Source organism: Paramormyrops kingsleyae, chromosome 4 (genome assembly GCF_048594095.1).
Source record: "Paramormyrops kingsleyae isolate MSU_618 chromosome 4, PKINGS_0.4, whole genome shotgun sequence".
NCBI classification, from domain to species: domain Eukaryota; kingdom Metazoa; phylum Chordata; class Actinopteri; order Osteoglossiformes; family Mormyridae; genus Paramormyrops; species Paramormyrops kingsleyae.
In genome coordinates, this window is record NC_132800.1 from 24,989,026 (window position 1) to 25,014,329 (window position 25,304).

Below are 25,304 nucleotides of genomic sequence, written 5' to 3' on the forward strand. Positions count from 1 at the left end.
TTTTCCATTAGAAAGGTACCCATAGGAGCCGCTTATACCATTGTATGGGCACCTTTTAGGGCACTACATCACATATCCTCCACTAGAAGGGCTCTTCATTATGGTACCCTTTTCCATTAGAAAGGTACCCATAGGAGCCGCTTATACCATTGCATGGGCACCTTTTAGGGCACTGCATCACATATCCTCCACTAGAAGGGCACTTCATAATGGCACCCTTTTCCATTAGAAAGGTACCCATAGGAGCCGCTTATACCATTGTATGGGCACCTTTTAGGGCACTGCATCACATATCCTCCACTAGAAGGGCTCTTCATTATGGTACCCTTTTCCATTAGAAAGGTACCCATAGGAGCCGCTTATTCCATTGTATGGGCACCTTATAGGGCACTACATCACATATCCTCCACTAGAAGGGCTCTTCATAATGGCACCCTTTTCCGTTAGAAGGGTACCCATAGGAGCCGCTTATACCATTGTATGGGCACCTTTTAGGGCACTACATCACATATCCTCCACTAGAAGGGCTCTTCATAATGGTACCCTTTTCCGTTAGAAGGGTACCCATAGGAGCCGCTTATACCATTGTATGGGCACCTTTTAGGGCACTGCATCACATATCCTCCACTAGAAGGGCTCATTAATACACTTCATCACATCTTCTCGCTCTATAAGGCACCATCTCCAGTGAATGGGACATCCTAGATGGTGCTAAATCATGCGATGGGCAGCTAATAGTGGCATTTTCACCATTCCTTAGGGAATATTTGTGATGTTTTTTCAGTTATGGGGGCTCTAGGGCAGCGACTGTCCCCCCATTCCCCCTCTGAGTCCACCAGTGGCCTGTGCTGCTCGCTTGTTTTAATGTTGCTGTCAGTACTATTAACAATGTGTAGGTTATATATGTGTCTGTGTCTTAACATATTTTCTTTTTCCAGGCTGAACAGCTGTAATCTCACAGAGACATGCTGTGACAAGTTGGCTTTAACTCTCAGATCAAACTCCTCACTCCTGAGAGACCTGGACCTGAGTGACAATGAGCTGCAGGATTCAGGAGTGAAGCTGCTCTCTGCTGGACTGGGGGATTCACACTGTAAACTGGAGATACTGAGGTCAGTCTTCCTGGGTATTCCACACTGTAAACTGGGGGTACTGAGGTGAGTATTACTGGGTATTCCACACTGTAAACTGGGGGTACTGAGGTGAGTATTACTGGGTATTCCACACTGTAAACTGGGGGTACTGAGGTGAGTATTACTGGGTATTCCACACTGTAAACTGGGGGTAGTGAGGTGAGTATTACTGGGTACTCCACACTGTATGCTGGAGATACTAAGGTAGAAAATAACCAATGATTTCAAAGTAAAGCAGGAGTATCTAAGTCTACAGGTTGAGTTAAAAAGTAACATTAGACTCGCTAAGTGGAATGTCGAAAGGAAGATTCCATTGGAGGCTAATGATGACATTAAAGGTTTCTTCCAATATTTTAACTCAAAAAGAACTATAAAAGCTGAAATCACTAATCTACAGGATAGTAAGGCCCTTATAATTGAAAATGAAATTGATATAGTAAATGAATTTAATGATTATTTTACACGGGTGTTCACAGTAGAGGAAATGATTAACTTACCACCATTTAGTACAAATACAGTGTTGTATATAAACAATATACACTCACCTAAAGGATTATTAGGAACACCTGTTCAATTTCTCATTAATGCAATTATCTAATCAACCAATCACATGGCAGTTGCTTCAATGCATTTAGGGGTGTGGTCCTGGTCAAGACAATCTCATGAACTCCAAACTGAATGTCAGAATGGGAAAGAAAGGTGATTTAGGCAATTTTGAGCGTGGCATGGTTGTTGGTGCCAGACGGGCCGGTCTGAGTATTCCATTCTTTGTGAACCATTTCTAGGGTTCACAAAGAATGGTGTGCAAAGGGAAAAATATCCAGTATGCGGCAGTCCTGTGGGTGAAAATGCCTTGTTGATGCTAGAGGTCAGAGGAGAATGGCCCGACTGATTCAAGCTGATAGAAGAGCAACTTTGACTGAAATAACCACTCGTTACAACCGAGGTATGCAGCAAAGCATTTGTGAAGCCACAACACGCACAACCTTGAGGCGGATGGGCTACAATAGCAGAAGACCCCACCGGGTACCACTCATCTCCACTACAAATAGGAAAAAGAGGCTACAATTTGCACGAGCTCACAAAAATTGGACAGTCAGAATTTGGCGTAAACAGAATGAGAACATGGATCCATCATGCCTTGTTACCACTGTGCAGGCTGGTGGTGGTGGTGTAATGGTGTGGGGGATGTTTTCTTGGCACACTTTAGGCCCCTTAGTGCCAATTGGGCATCGTTTAAATGCCACGGCCTACCTGAGCATTGTTTCTGACCATGTCCATCCCTTTATGACCACCATGTACCCATCCTCTGATGGCTACTTCCAGCAGGATAATGCACCATGTCACAAAGCTTGAATAATTTCAAATTGGTTTCTTGAACATGATAATGAGTTCACTGTACTACAATGGCCCCCACAGTCACCAGACCTCAACCCAATAGAGCATCTTTGGGATGTGGTGGAACGGGAGCTTCGTGCCCTGGATGTGTATCCCACAAATCTCCATCAACTGCAAGATGCTATCCTATCAATATGGGCCAACATTTCTAAAGAATGCTTTCAGCACCTTGTTGAATCAATGCCACGTAGAATTAAGGCAGTTCTGAAGGCGAAAGGTGGTCAAATACCATATTAGTATGGTGTTCCTAATAATCCTTTAGGTGAGTGTACAGTGCCCTCCACAATTATTGGCACCCCTTGTAAAGATTTGTAAAAATGGTTAGAAAAAATCCACTTTTTCGCAAAGCAGCTTTATCTCACACTGAAATTTTTTGGAAAATCCAACCTTTCATTGAAATAAATTTATTCAAAGAAAAACAAATCCTTCATCAAGAAATAATTATTTTCAACAAAAACACATGTGCCATGATTATTGGCACCCCTGCTTTTAATACTTTCTACAACCTCCCTTTGCCAGTATAACAGCACTGAGTCCCTTATAACATTTTATAAGTTTGGAGAATACAGAGCAGGGCATCTGAGTCCATTCCTCTGTACAGAATCTCTCCAGATCACCCAGGGTCCGAGGCCCTCTCTTCTGCACTCTCCTCTTCAGCTCAGCCCACTTGTTTTCAGTGGGGTTCCGGTCAGGGGACTGAGATGGCCATGGCAGAAGCTTGATACTGTGGTCAGCTAAACATTTTTATGTTGATTTGGACATGTGCTTAGGATCACTGTCCTGCTGGCAGATCCAATGACGGCCCAGTTTTAGTTTCCTGGCAGAAGCAGCCAAATTTTGATATAAAATGTCCTGGTATTTGATGGCGTCCATAGTGCCATGTACCCTAACGAGGTTTCCAGGGCCTTTGGAGGAAAAACAGCCCCAAAACATCACAGAACCTCCACCATATTTTACAGTTGGGATGAGGTTAATTTCATTATATCCATCCTTCTGTTTACACCAAACCAACCTTGAATGTTTATTGCCAAAAAGCTCCATTTTTGTTTCATCAGACCATTGAATTCAGGGACGGATTATGGGTTGTGTGGGCCCCTGGGTAAAACGTTTGCGAGGCCCCCCCCCCCCTCAACAAAAAAACAAAAAAAAAAAAACGCCAGCAAATTCAACAACGAAGCTTCTTCAACGACCTTGGCAACATGTTCGCTTTGGTCTCTCCTGGTGTGAACGTACAGTGAGAGCCATGTTGGGGCACGGTTAGTGATCACACTACATGTGTACCGTGTCCAGCTGAACCATGCCAGAATCCACCTGTGTACCATATCCCCTTACAGAACGGAGTGATCAGGGGTGTAGTGGTAAAATAAGAGGTGGGTGAACTATGAATTCTGTGATCACATTTTGTGCATAAACTATACTATGATGTGCATTTAGATCAATTGAGAAGTGGGTAAACTCTAATTCTGAAATTTCAGAGGTGGGTAAACCGTGTTTACTTGCGTTTAGCCTCCACTACAGCCCTGGGAGTGATTACACTGGTCAAACTCTTACACTGCTACACTGGTCTGGGGGCCACTCAGCGGGCAGGTTAACCGCCTCCATCCCACCATGCTACCGCTCCCTAGTCAGAGGGCCTTCTGTAAGGCTGTTAACGCGCCCCCCTCCCCTCCCCCCAGAAGCCAGGGGCCCCATGGTAGGGGCCCTTGTAATCAGATGGCCCTCTAAAGGTACACTACACCCTCCTCCCTAGGGCCTTCATAATCAGAGGGCCCTCTAAAAGCCCCCAAAGCCCCCATCCTCCCTAGGACCCCCTGGTAGCCAGAAGCCAGGACCATAATAGGAGGGCCTAAGAGGGCCTTCTAAAAGTAGGCTCCCATGCACCCATTTCCCTTTAAAGTTCCTATAGCAGGGCCGGGGGCCCCCTGAAAGCACCGACCCCCCCCCACCAGCACCACCACCACCAGCACCACCACCAGCACAACCACCACAATTCAAGGGCCCTTGGCAGCCAAACGCCCTCCCTCCATGTTTCCATCAGAGGCCCTATAGGGTCAGGGGCCCTTGTAGGCAGAGGATCAAAGAATGTAGGCCCTCTAAAATAGACAAACGAAAATACATTGTTGAACATATGCTGAACATACGTTGCAAATTGTTTTGGGCTAGGGGCCCCACGGGCCCCCTGCACCCCAAGGGCCCCTGGGCAGCGGCCCCGCTGGCCCAGTCTGTAATCCGTCCCTGATTGAATTTGATTCCAGTGAAAGCTGTAGTGATGTTTTGTAGTGATGTTCCTGGCACTTACATTTTAAGTAACTGACAGAAAAGGCTTCTGTCTGTCATACCTTTCAAATAATCTGTTAGCATGAAGGGGGCGTCTGATGGTTTTTTCAGAGACGTGGTAACCCCAAGATTTTACTTGGTCTTGTGATTCACCAACAGTCATCTTTGGGGATTTTTTGCCTCTCTTATGATCCTCCTCACTGTATGTGGGGGCTAAATAAACTTGGGTCCTCTTCCAGGCAGGTTTCTAACAGGTCCAGTTGATGTCCACTTTTTAATTATTGCCCTAACAGTAGAAATGGGCATTTTAAGGCGAGTAGCTATTTTTCATACCCATTCCCTGACTTATGAAGGTCAGCACACGTCTCCCTCATTTGGTCTGTGTTCTCTTATCTTTCCCATGTTGATGGATGACTAAGGGAATTTGGCCTCTGTGTCTCCTCATGTTTGTGCCCCAGATAATCAGGAAGTCATGGATTACAGCTTGAAGGTTCCTATTCACTCCAGTCAACTCAAAAATGTACAATTTACAAGGGAAACATGCTTCAGTTACATTGTGTTCACTATAATTTGCAGGGGTGCCAATAATCATGCCACATGTGTTTTCTTTAAAAATAATATTTCTTGAAGGTTTTGTTTTTTTTTAATAAATTAATTTCAGTAAAAGGTTGGATTTCTCATTTTTTCACTGTGAGATGTAGCAACTTCAGCAGAAGGTGGATTTTTTCTTACCCTTGTACAAAGGGGTGCCAATAATTGCGGAGGGCACTGTATGTATAACTGAGGCTGATGTGGTACAAAGCCTAGCTAAGCTCAAAATAAATAAATCACAGGGCCCTGATGGCATCTTGCCTATACTTTTAAAAGAGATGAGGGATATTATTATCCAACCTTTAACTTTACTATTCCAGAAATCCTTATCTGCTGGTGTGATACCTTCTGATTGGAAGTATGCTAATATAATGCCCATATTGAGAAAAGGGGATAGAAGTAATCCAGCAAATAATTATTAATGTAACTCGCATAACTGGAAAAGTAATGGAAGCTATTAGTAGTTATTAGAGGCACAAAGTCACAGTGGGTCTGCGTTCATAGTGGGGTACCGCAGGGTTCAATTTTAGGACCACTATTGTTCCTTATTTACATTAATGGTATTGACACCAATACATACAGTAAACTGGTTAAATTTGCAGACGACACCAAGGTGGGTGGTGTAGCAGATACTGATCTAGCAGCAGAGAGGCTACAACAGGATCTAGATTTAATTAGCGACTGGGCTGATACTTGGCAGATGAAATTTAACACAGATAAATGTAAGGTAATCCATGCAGGGAGCAGAAATATAAAGTACAGATATTTTATGGGTTCCACTGAAATAAAGGTAGCTGATTACGAGAAAGATCTCGGTGTGTATGTTGATGCTTCCATGTCCCACTCTCGCCAGTGTGGGGAAGCAATAAAAAAGGCCAATAGAATGTTGGGTTATATCTCTAGGTGTGTGGAGTTTAAGTCAAGGGAGGTGATGTTACATTTATATAATTCCTTGGTAAGACCCCACCTAGAATATTGTGTGCAGGTTTGGTCACCATACCTTAAGAAGGACATTGCTGCCTTAGAAAAGGTGCAACGGAGGGCTACGAGAATGATTCCTGGTCTTAGAGGAATGTCTTATGAGGAGAGGTTAGCTGAGCTGAATCTGTTTAGCCTTGAGCAAAGGAGACTAAGGGGGGACATGATCCAGGTCTATAAGATTCTAACGGGTCTGGATGCAGTTCAGCCAAATGGCTATTTCAATATTAGTTTAAATACTAGAACTCGTGGCCATAAGTGGAAATTAGCGGGAGAACATTTTAAAACAAATTTGAGGAAGCACTTCTTTACACAGTGTGCAGTTAGAGTATGGAATAGTCTTCCTGCTAGTGTAGCTGTATTAAAATGGATGAGAGAGGGATATAGGGCTCTCAAAGGAACAAACAGGCACGCTTAGGTTCACTCAAAAACACTTTAATACAAGTAATGCAAGATAACTTTGCATTAAAATCGATATCAATATATCAGTTAAAAGCAATGCAAAATAACCTTGTACCACAAGGGATATAGAATAGCATATATCATACGAACTAAGGTATATATAAAAGAAATAATAATAAAATATAGACAATGCAAATTATTATCACGAGCGGTGATAATTAATCCCCATTAGTCAATTAAACGTATAAGCAGCTGCAAAACTATTTACACTCAGACATGCCATCATCACCCACCTTCACACATGGACTGGGGAGCCCTTTCAGTCCTGGCAGGAGACCAACACGTGAGTCCCGAGAAAGTGCCGGGCGATGCGCGCTCTATCCCACGGCTGAGCTCCGGTCAGTACTGGGATCTCCCCCTTCCTTTATAGTAAATTTAGCGTTGCATGCGGGCAGGGGGTAAGCTGGCCAGGCTCACCCCTTCCCCCCAGGCAATATGTACTCCAATTCCCCCTTTTGTCCGAGTGATGCTGCTTGAGATAACATACTACAATAGGCGTCCTTGCGCCAGGTGTCTTTGCGCAATGCTCCCTGTTCCCCCCTACAGGCAATATAGGGTGCTGTATACCGACCCCCATCCATCTCCCGAAACCAAGATGAGCATCCTGCATGCCGATCTAATGGCCCAGATTAGCATCCTGCATGCCGATCTAATGGCCCAGATGAGCATCCTGCATGCCGATCTAATGGCCCAGATTAGCATCCTGCATGCCGATCTAATGGCCCAGATGAGCATCCTGCATGCCGATCTAATGGCCCAGATGAGCATCCTGCATGCCGATCTAATGGCCCAGATTAGCATCCTGCATGCCGATCTAATGGCTCAGATTAGCATCCTGCATGCCGATCTAATGGCCCAGATTAGCATCCTGCATGCCGATCTAATGGCCCAGATGAGCATCCTGCATGCCGATCTAATGGCCCAGATTAGCATCCTGGCTTCTTTTTATGAGCCCAAGTTATTTATGGCAAAATTAGGTTTTACAGGGGATCGTTAAATAGCATGTTCGTGCAGTCTAGTAACATTCGGGGTGAATTATGGACGATTGATCTGAATTTCAGGACGATCAGTCCACACGCGATCGGAATTAATCCACAATTACAACTTCCCAGAATATTATAGTAAAGGATTAATTCCATATCACGTGGGTGACGTAATCGTCCGTGAATTCATCCTAATACAGTAGCGGAAGCTAAAACCCTGGGTTCCTTTAAATCAGTTGTTAAAATAAGATTTTAACAACTCTGAGCTATTAGTTAAGTTCTCCCCAAACGAGCATGATAGGCCGAATGGCTCCCTCTCGTTTGTAAATTTCTTATGTTCTTATGTTCTATAATCTAAGCGAAAATGATAGATTACCTGGATACAAATAACATTCTGAAGGATAACCAACATAGAAACATTTTTGTGTGACTGGGTATACAGGCCCACATAGCATGCAGATAATTATCTGTGACACCCATGGTGCACTGTGAGCGGGTATACAGGCCCACATAGCATGCAGATAATTATCTGTGACACCCATGGTGCACTGTGAGTGGGTATACAGGCCCACATAGCACGCAGATAATTATCTGTGACACCCATGGTGCCCTGTGAGCAGGTATACAAGCCCACATAGCACGCAGATAATCATCTGTGACACCCATGGTGCACTGTGAGCAGGTATACAGACCCACACAGCATGCAGATAATTATCTGTGACACCCATGGTGCACTGTGAGCGGGTATACAGGCCCACATAGCACGCAGATAATCATCTGTGACACCCATGGTGCACTGTGAGCAGGTATACAGGCCCACATAGCACGCAGATAATTATCTGTGACACCCATGGTGCACTGTGAGCAGGTATACAGGCCCACATAGCACGCAGATAATTATCTGTGACACCCATGGTGCACTGTGAGCAGGTATACAGGCCCACATACCTGTAGCATGCAGATAATCATCTGTGACACCCATGGTGCACTGTGAGCGGGTATACAGGCCCACATAGCACGCAGATAATCATCTGTGACACCCATGGTGCACTGTGAGCAGATATACAGGCCCACATAGCACGCAGATAATCATCTGTGACACCCATGGTGCACTGTGAGCAGATATACAGGCCCACATAGCACGCAGATAATCATCTGTGACACCCATGGTGCACTGTGAGCGGGTATACAGGCCCACATAGCACGCAGATAATCATCTGTGACACCCATGGTGCACTGTGAGCGGGTATACAGGCCCACATAGCACGCAGACAATCATCTGTGACACCAATGGTGCACTGTGAGCGGGTATACAGGCCCACATAGCACGCAGATAATCATCTGTGACACCCATGGTGCACTGTGAGCGGGTATACAGGCCCACATAGCACGCAGATAATCATCTGTGACACCCATGGTGCACTGTGAGCGGGTATACAGGCCCACATAGCACGCAGATAATCATCTGTGACACCCATGGTGCACTGTGAGCGGGTATACAGGCCCACAGAGCACGCAGATAATCATCTGTACACCCATGGTGCACTGTGAGCAGGTATACAGGCCCACATAGTATGCAGATAATTATCTGTGACAACCATGGTGCACTGTGAGCGGGTTTACAGGCCCACAGAGCACGCAGATAATTATCTGTGACACCCATGGGCCACTGTGAACAGGTATACAGGCCCACATATTATGAAGATAATTATCTTTGACACCCAAAAATTGCCTATTCTCAACTCTGTATTTATGGATTGAGTCTTTCAATGTCATGAAATGACTGTTATTGAAAAGGAGGCGGAGATGTGTAATCCCTTTCTGTTCCCATGAGTGATAGTTAATAGTGGGATTGTGAAGTAGGAATTACAGATTATTCCATATTGTGGTATATTTACAGGGTCTGAGAGTGCAGTTTGTGATTTTAATGGCTTTCCACTGGGCTGTCAGCGTTCTGCAAATGGCAGTATTGTTAAAGCAGTTATGTTTCTTTAATGAAATATTGAGAAAGGGTCAGTCTGCACGTCTGAGATTTTTACAGTACAGCTGCTCCTACTCTAACCATGTAATGTGACCATTTAGTTAAGTGTTGCAGTTGATTTGCTAAGTAAAAATGAAGAAAAATCTGAGCTTGTAATCCGCCTTGAGATGTGGAATGTTTGATTTTTGCGTTTTTATTTTTCCAGTAAAAATGTGACATTAATGAGTTCAGAGTTTGAAAACATTTTTCTGAAGGTATGATAGGAAGCATTGAGAAATAGTAATTAATCTGGAGGAGAATTTTTATTTTGTTTGTTGAAATATGTCCTATTAGTGAGAGTGGGAGATTCATCTTTTGTTTTGAGTAAGGGGGTGTAGTTTAGGGTAAACAAGTCTGGCAGCCTGGGGGAGATGTTGATACCCAAATACCGGATATTTCCGGTGTGAAATGGACCATCCTGATCAGCAGAATCCCAGGCATCTTCAGACAGTGAGAATATTATGGGTTTATTCCAGTTTATTGTGTAGTTTGATAGTTTTGAAAAGGTATTAATAAAATTAAAATTTCATGTAGTGAGGGCTGAGGGTTTTTACAAACAGCAAGATATCATCTGCATAGAGAATTTTGTGTTGAGTTATCGGTATGAATTCCATTTACTTCACTGTTCTGTCATATTGCTGCCGCAAGTGGTTCTATGAAGATGGCAAACAATGAAGGAGAGAGTGGGCAGGCAGGTCGTCTTCCCCATCAGAGTGTAAATGCAGGTGATGTGATCCCATCTGTGACACTGTAGCTTTGGGTGAGGTGTACAGCATTTTAACCCAGTGGGTGAACGACTCTCCGAAGCCAAATCTATGGAATGTGTTAAAGAGAAATGTCCAACTGACTGTCAGATGCCTTTTCTGCTTCTAATGATGTAATTATAGATGTGCGTGTGTGAGTGACTGGTGTGTGTGTGAATGGTGTGTGAGTGAATGGTGTGTGAGTGACTGGTGTGTGTGTGAATGGTGTGTGAGTGACTGGTGTGTGAGTGAATGGTGTGTGTGTGTGAATGGTGTGTGTGTGAATGGTGTGTGAGTGAATGGTGTGTGAGTGTGCCCTGCGATGGGCTGGCCCCCCTCCTGGGTCGTTCCCCGCCTCGTGCCCATTGCTTCCGGGATAGGCTCCAGACCCCCCACGACTCAGTCGGATAAGCGGGTTGGACAATGGATGGATGGATGGATGGATGGATGGATGATGTAATTATGGTTTTAGTATGGGTATGCTGAGCAAAATTGACTAAATTAAATGATTTATGGATGTTTTCTGAGGCAACTGGAGGGCTGTGTTGGGTCTTTATCAGGTTTCAATAACACTGTAATGGCCGGTAACTGGAGGGTTGTGTTGGGTCTTTATCAGGTTTCAATAACACTGTAATGGCCGGTAACTGGAGGGTTCTGTTGGGTCTTTATCAGGTTTCAATAACAGTGTAATGGCCGGTAACTGGAGGGTTGTGTTGGGTCTTTATCAGGTTTCAATAACACTGTAATGGCCGGTAACTGGAGGGCTGTGTTGGGTCTTTATCAGGTTTCAATAACACTGTAATGGCCGGTAACTGGAGGGTTGTGTTGGGTCTTTTTCAGGTTTCAATAACACTGTAATGGTCGCTGTTCTCATATGTGATGGGATTTGTGATGTATGTTTAATTTCTCTATCTGTCTATTAAAGAGTGGAGATAATACATCCCAAAAATGTTAATAGATTTCTGCAGGGAAACCATCCGGTCTGGACACTTTATTGTTAGGCATTTGGTTGAGGACCTTATGGAGTCCTTCTGATGTTAATGGTGCATCAAGGGTATCTGCTATTTCATTGGTTATTATGGGTAAGTCTAGATTGTTTAAAAATGATTCTTTATCAACTGCATCTGGTTCTTGTTCTGAGGAGTATATATAGGTTCTTGTAAAATGTTCGGAAGGTGTTGTTCATTTCGTGTCATTGAAATATTTATTTAGTCACTTTTACTTAAAAATAATGCTTGTAATGGTGAGGTGATGTTATTTATTGGGGAGTTTTTGTCTGTCTCTCTGCAGGCTGTCAGGCTGTAGAGTCACAGAAGAAGGCTGTTCTTCCCTGGCTTCAGCTCTGAGGTCAAACCCCTCACACCTGAGAGAGCTGGATCTGAGCTACAATCACCCAGGAGACTCAGGAGTGAAGCTGCTCTCTGCTGTACTGGAGGATCCCAGCTGTAAACTGGAGAAGCTGAAGTGAGTACAGAGTGTGTGTCTGACACGCTACAGATACTTATGCATGTATGTGAAGAAGAGGCACCAATAAATAAATGGATAAAGCAGCACTATGTCATTCTGCTTCTCCTATAGTGTGGACCACAGTGGAGAGTGCAGGACCAGACCAGGCTTACAGAAATGTAAGTGTGTTTGCATGTTTTTATTAATAATACCATTAATACTTTGTTATTGTTGTATTCACACAATTGTTGTGATGAGTGTGGCTTTTTGCACTGTGTGTAGATGGATTTCCATGTTTGTGTTTAGGTGAGTTTCTGTGTGTCATTTTAGACAACATCCAAATGAGAGAAATAAAACATCAAAATCATCACCAAAAACACTATCAATTAATTTAATCGTTTTTAAAAATATTTTTTACAAATACTTTTATAGCTGCTCATATCATCTTTGTGTTTGTGTGGGAGTGTAACATGGTTAAAATATATTCTGATGTAGTTGTATATCTTTAATAAAAAAAAGAATCCTTTGCATTTGTTCTTTTTGCACATGCGGTGAGTGTGTGTGTTTTCTGTGTGAGATTCGTTAGTATTGTCCTAAGACGGCACCTATAGGCAGTGATCCTGGATTCTCTCCTCATGTGCAAAATGTGATTTTGCATTTTTACATGGTGGTTCTGGAACACACCTTAATATTCATGAGAGTATATTCCTGATTGGGCAGTGAATGCCTTAGACCCGGGGTGGCCAAATCCAGGCCTGGAGGGCCAGAGCCCTGCACATTTTTGGGTTTCCCCTCATTTAACACCCCGGATACAACTGCTTGTGCTAATTACCACACAGCTTTTGAGCTGAATCATTTATGGTGGGACAAGGAAAGAACTAAGTTACACTGGGCGCCGGCCCCCCAGGACTGGATTTGGGCAGCCCCGCCTTAGGCAGAAAACACAGGCAGCACGTGTCGATGTTCACTGGCCAATCATGTAATGCCCCTCTCATAAATATTAATAAGACAGCCAATCATGTAGGACTTTGCTTATGATTAATAAGATTTCCCAGACCACGGTGCTAAAAGAGATTTGCGCCCGGGACACACTGGATGTGTGACAGAAAATATCGAATTTCATCTCGGCGCCCATGTTAACAGATTAGCGCGGCCACGTGCCTGCGCGAGATGCGGGGCTCACGCCTCGGGGCAGCGGCGCCGCATCTAGAGTCACACGCGCGGTAAGCGGTTCAATATGGAAGCGTATTGCATTAATCGGAAAAACAGTCAATTCTGCTTTTCCGAATTAATGTAATAACCATCCTGTTTTTCTGAATTAATGAGATAACCTTTCTGTTTTTCATGATGCACGATCTGTGTAGTTTAATCCGCTTTTATTGATGGTTTGTAGAGGGTATTATCATTATTTTGCCGACTTTGGGCGGCACCTATTCCGCCCCGCTTGACACCGCAGTGTTTCTCCCTGATCAGCAGATACAGTCTGACACGCTTCACGGAAATAAGCCGATGCATGTGAAATGCATTCAGACCGGAATCGTCTTCGGAAGTTTGTATTAGAATCCAGGTCCAAACCTTTATTGAATATCACTTTAAATATGTAATAATATTACTTAAATATTCTGTTATTGATGGTCATTTTCAAAGGTAAACTCCCTGTAGAAAGACGGAGAGCAGCAAGGCGCCGCACGCGCCGGATTTAGCGGTTAGAAGGAAAGACACTGACTTTTAGTATTAATATCTGGTGCCGTTTTGTGGTAAATATGCTTGTGATGAATGTGTCTGATGAATGTCGCTGCTTTGTAATTTTATTTACCCGTAATTAAGCTGTTAGTTTAGCTCGCGCCGCATTTTGGCGGCTTTTCCCGCCGGCGTCGCGCGCCGTCCGACATTTCCTGAGCTATTTCATAAACTTCAGTTCCCGCTTCGTTCGGGGAAGCTGTGCTGTTTTTATATTGTACAGAAACATAAAGTACAGGCTGCCTGATGGTATTAATAATTCTTCCTCCTGCCTACAGACTCCTGCCGGCTGACGCTGGACCCCAACACAGCACACAGAAGCCTGTCTCTGTCAGGGGGGAACAGGAAGGCGACATGGGGGGCAGAGGAGCAGCCATATCCTGATCATCCAGAGAGATTTGACTTCTGGGAACAAGTTCTGTGCAGAGAGAGTCTGACTGGCCGCTGTTACTGGGAGGCTGAGTGGGATGGATATGGAGCCCGGATAGGAGTGACTTATAAAGGGATCGGGAGGAAACGAGGGAGGGACTGTCTGCTTGGATTCAATGACAAGTCATGGTGTCTGGACTGTTATCCTGACAGATACTCTGTCTGGCACAATAATAAACTGACTCTCATACCCATAGAGCCCTCAGGCTCCCGCAGAGTAGGAGTGTATCTGGACTGGGGGGCTGGTGCTCTGTCCTTCTACAGAGTCTCCTCTGATGGACTGACCCCCCTGTACAGACTCACCTCCTCATTCACTGAGCTCCTCTATCCAGGGTTTTATGTTTATATAGATGCCTCAGTGTCACTGTGACGTGTTGCTGGTTCTCCTGGCAAAAAGGTCAAATCTCTGCTTTTTAAACTTTATAATCCTTTTTACTCTGAAATGTATGTTTGACAAAAATAAATGTCTGTGTTCAGCGAGCTGAATAAACAACAAAAATATAATTTTATAGTTTTTGTCTCTGACTAAAATGTAACTAAATGTAATCCTGATTGGGGGGGGGGGGGCTTTCCCCCTCCCCTGTATATGTACATTTATATATTTATGCCTATTTACTGTATTTCCTCCCGTGACAGTAAAGGCTTTCTGTTCTGTCCTATTAATGTCCTGCTTCAGCGTCACCCAAAGCATAACTGAGTCACATAATGACACCACAGTCTGGTGGATTAAGTAAGGAATAATTGACGACGGGCCGTTGAATTATTAGAAAATAATGCACACCCGAGGTGGTAATGCGGCCACGACGCGAAGCGTCGTGGCCGCATTACCACCTCGGGTGTGCATTATTTTCTAATAATTCAACGGTCCGGAGTCAATTATTCCGCTTATACTACGGTTGCCACACCTCAAGACATCGATCAGATGATATATTTCAAGGGATTCGTCCGGTTTTTCTACTTAAATCGCTATTGTGAGTTGGATTATTTCTTCCGCATCTCATCCAACGACTCTTTTGCTAGTTCCAAAACGTCATTAGCTGTTGTTTTTTTGGTGTTTTCTTCGTGTTTTTCTCCCTCGAGTATGTCTAGCTGTTCTTCGCTGATCGTTTTATGTCTTTTGTTGTTGCTGGCTGCCTTTGATGTCCGCTTCCGTTTATGTTGTTTTTCATCTGGACTGTCTAATACTGCTGCAGCCCAGTTGTTGAAAGTTTCATATTCACCGTAAATATTAAAATTTACTTTCGGAAAATCGTCTGTCATGTTGTTGTTTTTGTTAGTCCTGTGTGCTGTATAGGTACTGTATGCTAATTTCCGTTATTAAAGTTAACTATGCGAAGTGATATGGAACTGTAATACGGTCAAGAGAGCTGCCTGGAACTACGTTCGCCGTGCGTTTCCCTGAAAATAATTGCACACCTCAGAACGTTCGTCAGCCAATCAGATTCAAGCATTCAACGGTCCCGTAGTATAAATTAAATTAATTCACTTTACTACTGACACAATTAGAGTAAATCAGTGTAAATAATAACCTTTTAAGTGGAGACATAACAGAAACAATAATCATTGGAAAATATAATTATATCCAGTTACTGCCCTGGTTCAGTGGATTAAAGTAAATAAAATTGTTATTAATTTATTTGATTAAATAATGAAATTTGTTTTTATCAAATAATAACCCACCTCACTGTGAAAGGTCTGGTTCCGCCCCCGTCGGGCAGAAGGGGCCGGTGCCCTCCCACTCTCGCCACCCCCACCCCTCTGTGAAAGGCCTGGTTACGCCCCCGTCGGGCAGGAGGGGCCGGTGCCCACCCACTCTCGCCACCCCCACCCCACTGTGAAAGGTCTGGTTACGCCCCCGTCGGGAAGAAGGGGCCGGTGCCCGCCCACTCTCGCCACCCCCACCCCACTGTGAAAGGTCTGGTTACGCCCCCGTCGAACAGGAGGGGCCGGTGCCCACCCACTCTCGCCACCCCCACCCCACTGTGAAAGGTCTGGTTACGCCCCCGTCGGGAAGAAGGGGCCGGTGCCCGCCCACTCTCGCCACCCCCACCCCACTGTGAAAGGTCTGGTTACGCCCCGTCGGGCAAAAGGGGCCGGTGCCCACCCACTCTCGCCACCCCCACCCCACTGTGAAAGGTCTGGTTACGCCCCGTCGGGCAGAAGGGGCCGGTGCCCACCCACCCTTACCCCCCTCACTGGTCGATCGCAAAGGTAGTCTGGGTAGATCGTATGGCATAAAAGGTAGAGGATGGGTGACGCGTTCAACCGCACCAGCTGCTGCCAAACTCCAGCAAGCGGCCGCGTCACCTAGTTAGCCTCCGATTTATTTCTACTAAACTTAAGAAAGGGTATAAAAATGAATGGGGGAGCTGGACCAAGTAAGAAGCCAAAAACCTACCACTTCCATACAGAATGGGGTGGGACTGTTTTTTCTTCCACCATGTCAAATTCGAAGTGCATTTGCCTCATCTGTCAGTCTGCCGTTGCTATTCCGAAGAAGGGAAATGTGGAGCGGCATTTTCGGACTGTTCATAAAAACTACGACATTAACTTCCCTCCGAAAAGGAGCTGAGAAAGAGAAAGGTGAAGGAACTAAAATCCCAGTTCAGTTCAAAAATACTTCATTTATCCCAAAGGGAAATTATTATTATTATTATTGCTATTATTATTATTTTATTATTATTATTATTATTATTAATAATAATAATAATAATAATCATAATAATAATAAAGAATACTCAATATTTTTATACATGTATGTTTTGCATTTTTATAGTAAGTAGATCATTTTGATCTGGTTATTTATAAATAGCTCGCAAGCTGAAAAAATGTGGGCACCCCTGTTGTAGTCAGTTATAATGTCTGTATATCAAGCTGCTGCCATATTTCTTACATCCACTGGACACGTCAATTCACAGAACAAGCGATCCAGAAACAGTGTACTTTTCAGGGAGGCCACTAGGTGGCGAAAAAACATAGATTACTAAATATAAGAGGTTCGGAATTAAATTATAAGAAAGCCGATCTATGTGCGATATTTGTAAAATACCATGACGACTCCATTTTAACGGGACGCTTCTTTTTTATGCCAGTTTGTAATTAACAGTCATTTGCGTTCTTTCATAATAAAAATAAATCAAATATTATGAGCCATAAATCATCCGTATATTTTGCAGGAACAGACATCGCGCCGCTGAAGTTCAGCACTTTCCCGTTTGAGATGAACGTGATGTTGCCGTTTCCTGCCCGGCGACCTTTAAAAATCCATAACAGCAGCGGTTAGATGCAGCAGCGTGTGCAGCGGCCATATTCACGGACGAAATCAAGCTGATCACTAAGACTTAGTTTGTGGTTAATTAATACAGAAGTAACAGCACATTATTTGTGCCCTTCAGGTAAAGTGTTACCGATGAGAGAACACTCTGAAAATCAGTAAATAACATTTTCTCTTGCCTTGACTCCATGTCTAAATCAGACCTAGACATGTTTGAGAAGATTATCATGGTTTCTCTGGTTATTGCACTTACACACACAATATGAAGAAAACATAAGTGAACCGAAATCTCCATGCAATGAATTAGCATCCTGTGAGTGTGTATCAAGTGCTGCAGCCCATACATTAGCAATGGGCATCAGATCACTGTATTCAGGAGAGTGAGGGGTTATTCAGAAAGGACCAGCGTATTATTATAAACCAGATCGATAACTTGTTTAAGCAATTATTACTGTATGTCTTGCCCAGGGCTGGACTGGGACCAGAAGATGGCCCTGGCATTCTTTGGTCATGGCGACCAAATGTTAACTTCAGTGTTATTTCTCTGGTTACCTATCAATGATAAATCATCCATTTCAGCAAAGTTTTACTAATATTACATGATAGTAATAACTGTAAGTTGTAACACCTGCAAACTGTAACTTTATGGCAGCTGAAATACCACTAAGTTGGACACCAAATCTACTCATAGCATTATTTAAAAATGACGGCTATAAAGGCAATTTTCTCTCTCATAAACACAGTTTGTGCACAAAACTGTAGTTTTGTACACAAATGACACATAACTCTATAGGCCAGTGGTTCCCAAACTTTCTCTGCAGGGCCCCCCTTTTCTACATAGGAACATTATTGAGCCCCCCATTCAAACTACACAGGTTCAGATTCAAACTTTATTTGAAATACAACTCCCTTTTCTAATTGAGTGAAACAAATGCAATTACAAAATACAAATGGTGCAATTTCACCACTGTGGGAGAAAAAAGAGCATTCAATTAAAAATAATAGTCCAGCATAAAGTTTGAAATTAAGTAAATGCAGATTTAACATTCCTGTTAATATTCATTGGCGTACACAAATTAAAGTTTGTCTTACGATTACCACATTTTGTTATTGATGATAACCGCAGGTTTCAGCCTATACTATAGCACAAAACAACACTACATCATACCCATTAACTGATATGGTCTCCCTGCACTTCCTGTAGAAAATTTTAAACCTTGTTTTTCATGATTTATTGGGCTAATAACACTTTCCTTGATGCCACCTCCAAAGTGTAACTATGAGTGCGTTCGACTTTGTGTAGCCTCTTACAGCGCTGGCTTAAAGCAATGCATTCTGGTCTTGACGCAATGCATCATGGTTAGATTTTATTTATTTATTTATTTTTTATTTACAAGAACTGTACATACATAAAACAGACAATGTACAATCATTTCAAATACCAGACATACAGAATACAATATATAATGGCCACGTCTAACAAATAAGAATGCGTCAGGGGTAATTACGCAAGTTTATAAAAACTAAGTAATTTGTATGATCTCATAGCTTTTTTGTTTTTAATATAACTTAAAGTGGTACTGTATTGTTTAAACTCCTTAATAAAAAGAAAAAAAATTGGCTTAGACCATTTTCTTTTATGGATATGGAATTTTCCAAGTATAAGAAAGAGCTGTGTTATAAAACACATTTCTGTTCAAAGTATCCCTTGTAAAATAAAGCATTACATCATATAAATCTAGGTTAGATTTTTTTTGTCCGGCGCTGCAAAACGTCGTTACGCGTCACCATGTCACATGGTACAAAAACCTCGCGAGAGTAAGACGACTTCCCCCCCCCCCCTTTTTTTTTTATTCAAGCTTTTTTAACAGACATAAATGGAATAGTACAATTTCAGAAAAATTTGAATAGACACACCAGACATTGAACAAGCAGTTGCATATGATTACATATACAAGTAAAAAAAAAAAGAAAAAGGAATTACAAATGACAAATGAAATTAACAGTAATAAAGGGGGGAGTACTAGGGGCTCTTATTAAGCTCGAGCTCCTTTACCAAATTGCGGAGTCTCACAGCATTTTTCCCCTGCATCAATTTCAATGACGTGAAATAATGGCATAAATCCTTATGGAAAACATGGAAGGTCGGTTGTGTTTTCAAAAATCTATTCTTATGTAGAAAATTTTTTCCAAGAATAATAATTGTATTGATAACCAAGTCATGTAATCGATTTTCCAACAGCATGCCAAACATCACATTTCCTATGGAAAATTTAGGAACTACATTACATTTAGGAGACAACCGACGATATAAGTTGTCCCAAAAGGCACATGCAAATCTGCATTCATAGAACATATGTTCTGTTGTTTCGATGTCCTCCTTACAAAAGGAGCAACTATTTTGATCTACAGCAAAGCGCTGCCTTAAGAGTTCCCCAGAAGGGTAAACCCCATTAATAATTTTAAAATGGACCTCCTTTGCTTTTGGTGCAATAGGAAACTTTAAGAATTTTGATCTTAATTTTTCAGTATCCTCCCTGGAGAAATATTGCCGGATTGAGATTTTATTTGAAGGGAGAGGATATAACTCCTTGACAAAAGCTCTTCGAATTGTGGTGTTAGTCAACCTTGGGTTCTTGAAAGGCGCCCTGAAATAAAATGTATTATTATTATTATTAACTTCAAACCAGTGAGAGAATGTCCATCTACCAAAACATCAGGAAGCTGCGATTTTATATTATTTTGACATAAGCAGAAGGACAGCTGAATTAAAGACTGTGGGATTGCTTTGACAACCTTGTCATACTGTTTTTGGTCAGTTAGCTTAAACTTGGAGCAGAAGGTCCCGTACGGTATAATATTTCCAGAATCATCCAATAGGTGCATTACAGACCATATTCCTTTCTCCATCCAATTTTCATAGAATAAAGATTTATTCCTATATATCACATATCTACAGTTCCAGAGTGGTGTATTATGGGGGCTAAAGTTGTGCTTGTAGATCAATTTCCAATATAGTAAAATCTGTTGGTGGAACGCGGATAATTTAATGGGGAGTCTTTTTAGGTCATAGTCAGATCTAAGAAGGAAGCTGATGCCACCTAACGTCAGAAAGATTTGGTTTGGGATATAAAACCAAATGTTATGTACACTTTTCAAAAGGGATTTTAGCCAATTTATCTTAATAGTACCATTAATACAGTCCAAATCAATGGCCTTAAAGAGCAAGATGACTTAAGACAGATCGTACAGCACCTCTCAGCCGACTGAACAAACTGGAACCGTGACGACACAACTTTGCCCTTACTGGCTGAAGAACGTGTCGTTTGTATGACGTTTATATCCCAGGAAGTCACGTTGCGTTATCTGCTTTTTCTCCCGAATATCACGTAAAGTGATATTAACTGGTTTTCAGTTAATTTACCTGGTAAAATAAAGTTTAAATAAATGACATAAATGCTCTAATAGTACACGTAAGTTAGTGGTTTATTTATTGTTAGTTACTGTAATGTTGTGCTGCTTTATTTGTTTAATCGTCCAGTCTGTGAAGAGATTATTTTAGGGTGACACATGCCACTGGTGTGCCCCTCCGCAATACCTCTGCGCCCCCCAGTTTGGGAACCACTGTATCAGATGATATTAGATGGCGGTGATCATGGTTGCAGCGGCTCACAGCTCTCCTTGTCAGTGCTCTTTTTCGTCGTTACTCATTACCAAACTGGTCACTCTCAGCCTCCCCCCCCTCACATGTGTCTGGATAAAGGACTTTCTTACCAACCGGCTCCAGACTGTGAGACTCGGCCCCCACCTCTCCTCCATTCACACACTGAACACCGGATCCCCACCGGGCTGTGTGCTGAGCCCCCTCCTGTACTGTCTCTAAACCCAGGACTGCAGTCCGGCCCACAGAAACAACGTCATCATCAAGTTTGTTGATGACACCACAGTGATCGGACTCATCTCAATGGGAGACGAGGCAGCTTACAGAGAGGAGGTCCTGAAGTTGGCAGCCTGGTGTTCAAAGAACAATCTGGCTCTGAACACCAAGAAAACCAAGGAGATCATAGTCGACTTCAGGAGGCACAGCACCGATTTAGCCCCCCTCTACATCAACAGCGAGTGTGTGGAGAGGGTCCACACCTTCCGTTTTCTCAGCATCCTTATCTCCACTGACATCTCCTGGACAGACAACATCACAGCAGTTACCAAGAAGGCTCAGCAGCGGTTACACTTCCTGAGGGTCCTCAGGAAGCACAACCTGGACTCCAACCTGCTACTGACCTTCTACCGCTCGTCCATCGAGAGCCTGCTGACGTGCTGTATCACAGTGTGGCATCACAGTGTGGTATCACAGTACTGTATCACAGTGTGGTATCACAGTACTGTATTACAGTATGGTATCACAGTACTGTATCACAGTATGGTATCACAGTGTGGTATCACAGTACTGTATCACAGTATGGTATCACAGCTGTATCACAGTATGGTATCACAGTGTGGTATCACAGTACTGTATCACAGTATGGTATCACAGTACTGTATCACAGTGTGGTATCACAGTACTGTATCACAGTATGGTATCACAGTACTGTATCACAGTATGGTATCACAGTACTGTATCACAGTGTGGTACAGCAGCTGCACCATGGCAGACTTATCTCCACTGACATCTCCTGGACAGACAACATCACAGCAGTTACCAAGAAGGCTCAGCAGCGGTTACACTTCCTGAGGGTCCTCAGGAAGCACAACCTGGACTCCAACCTGCTACTGACCTTCTACCGCTCGTCCATCGAGAGCCTGCTGACGTGCTGTATCACAGTGTGGCATCACAGTGTGGTATCACAGTACTGTATCACAGTGTGGTATCACAGTACTGTATTACAGTATGGTATCACAGTACTGTATCACAGTATGGTATCACAGTGTGGTATCACAGTATGGTATCACAGTACTGTATCACAGTATGGTATCACAGTGTGGTATCACAGTACTGTATCACAGTATGGTATCACAGTGTGGTATCACAGTACTGTATCACAGTGTGGTATCACAGTACTGTATCACAGTATGGTATCACAGCTGTATCACAGTACGGTATCACAGTGTGGTATCACAGTACTGTATCACAGTATGGTATCACAGTACTGTATCACAGTGTGGTATCACAGTACTGTATCACAGTATGGTATCACAGTACTGTATCACAGTATGGTATCACAGTACTGTATCACAGTGTGGTACAGCAGCTGCACCATGGCAGACAGGGAGAGGCTTCAGAGAGTAGTAAAGGCAGCACAGAAGATCATCGGCTGCCCTCTCCCCTCCCTGATGGATATTTACACCTCCCGCTACCTCAGTAGGGCAAAAAACATCACCAAGGACAGCTCCCACCCTGGCTCTGATCTGTTTGGCCTGCTGCCCTCAGGGAGGCGCTACAGGTGCATCACAGCAAAGACAAACAGACTCAAGAACAGTTTTTTCCCAAAAGCCATAACCACTCTGAACTCACACATGCACTGACTACACAGTCTAACCCCCCAACCCTTGGACTTCCTTCTATCCAACAAATGTGCAATATCCAATATCTAAATGGTACTGATAATAACTGTGCAATATCTGTATACTGTACAATATCATCGGTCTGTGTCCAACACCCACTGCTCACTGCACATGATCATCAATACTGTGTAATATTTAAATAATGTGCAATGACCTACACCAGTGTTACTCAAAGTGTGGTCCGCGGACCACTAGTGGTCCGTGAGCGACCTCAAGTGGTCCGTGAAGTGATATCATCTCTAAAAAAAAATACCTAACCTAACATTGACTGAAGGGTAAAGCGAATTTATTCTCGGAACAAAAATGTATACATTTTATTTAAAAAAATGTATAAAAATAAATGTAGGCTAAAAATAAATCTGAATTGGCAGTGCCTAAATTGTTGCCTATCAACCCCGCCAATTTCGTCTCCTAAACAACATCCGCTGTCCAGTGGCGGAGCCAGGAAATTTTCTGTGGGGTGGCCAGGATGATTGTGATCATTTTGGGGGTGGCATAAATTAGAACTATATTTAGGTCACCTACTGTAAACCACACACCTCCTTAAGAAAGAACATACAGGAAACAGTTGTCTTATTATAACCATTAGTTGTTTTATTTTAGTTATAAAAAAGTGACTTAGTTGGAATGACAAATGTGACATAATTTTATTTTTCTCTTTTTTTGCCTCATGTAGCTTACTAAACAGTTTAATTACGAATTCACCGAGGCATAAAGAAGTTAGGAAATGCTTATACTTTTACTATCTTTTCTTTTGTATTAGATTAATAGTGTTTAAACAAGATTACCTGTAATTATTTGTTGTTCCGTCGCATTTTCAAATTCCCGCCAGTGGTATTGGACTCCTCTCCGCTCCACTCCACTCATAGAAATATATCCGCTCCACTCAATGACAGTAAAAGAACTCCACTCCACTGGCGGTACCAGGATGTGCGCACACAAAAGTGTCCGGCATTGCTGTGGCAGTACAAAAAAGGTTCCGCGTGGCGCGGGTGGTTGCATGGACGGCTGTGGTCAGACCAGGGGGGGCCAATAGGGTGGCCGGGGTTCGGCGGGGGGTGGCCACGGCCACCCCCTGCCTCCGCGCCTGCCGCTGTCAGGTCAGTAGGCTAAGTGAAAAGAAGCAAAAAGCAGTAAAAGCATTGAACTTTAACTAAAAAAAATACACAGATAGTATGAAACAAGGATGGATAGATGGCTAAAGACGGGATCAGTTAAAAGAAAGGCAAATGATAAAGATACCGACGTGCATAGAAAGGAGTCGGGAGCTAGCGAGGAGTCCCACTCACAACACTGCTCGCAACAAGAGGTAGCTCCACCAAAAAAAATTCAACATGCTGTGAAATCATCTACAAAAGTTAAAAGGAAATACCATGATGAATACTTAAAATTCGGATTTTTTTGGACTGGAGATTCCGAGGATCCGAATCCACACTGTGTCCTGTGCTACGATATCTTGGCCAACGAGGCAATGAAACCAGCTAAACTTAAGCGGCACTTAGACACAAAGCACAAAGATTACATTAGCAAACCCTTGGCATTTTTCGAGAGAAATCCTTGACAGACTTCTGGATCCACATCCAGCCTGAGTACCCCGAACTAGCGCAGTCTGCTTTGAAAATTCTAATGCCATTTACAACCACCTACAAGTGTGAAGTTGGATTTTCAGCACTTGTTAGTTTGAAAACAAAGCAGCGCAACCAGATCAAGGTGGCCCCCAGTTTGAGATTAAAACTTTCCAGTTTGGAACCAGACATACAGTCAGTGATGCAAAATATGCATCAGCACCATTCCTCCCATTAAAAGAGGGGAAGTTAATTGTCAAACGACCAGATGCAGTCTATCTGCATTTAAATAACAGTGTTTTGTTAGATTTTGTTAAGGCTGCTTTTCACCAGAGCCAATTAGTTTATTACTTCTTCATAACAGTCATGTTACTTGCCATTTTGAATGTGTGAAAATTGAAAACAATATTTCGAACAGGAAACTTTAAATAAAATTGAAAAAGAAAAAGAAAAACATTCCAAACCATTGGTTAACCATTGTTAGATGTTTTGTACAATAAAAGGTTAAAAACATTTATGCTTTTTTTTTTCCTTTTTTTTTTTTTTTGGCGTGGGACGGGGGTGGTTGGATGTGGTCCCTGATTTTTTTTTTTTTGAGAAAGTGGTCCTTGGTCTGAAAAGAGTTTGAATAACACTGACCTATTTATTTATTCCTTCCATATGTACATAGCGCCGCAGAACTTTTTACACTATTTATTTATTG

At 42.9% G+C, this 25,304-nt stretch overlaps 1 protein-coding gene across 2 annotated transcripts in view; it reads left to right on the plus strand.

The window, feature by feature from the left end:
• The window catches only part of LOC140588788 (protein NLRC3-like), a 242,237-nt gene that overhangs the window by 148,530 nt on the left and 68,403 nt on the right, over positions 1 to 25,304 (plus strand). Inside the window, exons 12-14 of one of the 2 annotated variants that reach the window (XM_072710950.1) lie at positions 11,876 to 12,049; positions 12,164 to 12,210; positions 14,050 to 14,823. In XM_072710950.1, the coding sequence (XP_072567051.1) occupies positions 11,876 to 12,049; positions 12,164 to 12,210; positions 14,050 to 14,570 (742 nt within the window). In that variant the 3' untranslated portion in view covers positions 14,571 to 14,823. Of the gene's footprint in view, positions 1 to 11,875; positions 12,050 to 12,163; positions 12,211 to 14,049; positions 14,824 to 25,304 lie in introns of those variants that run through there. The other variant, XM_072710952.1, reaches the window with a different exon arrangement.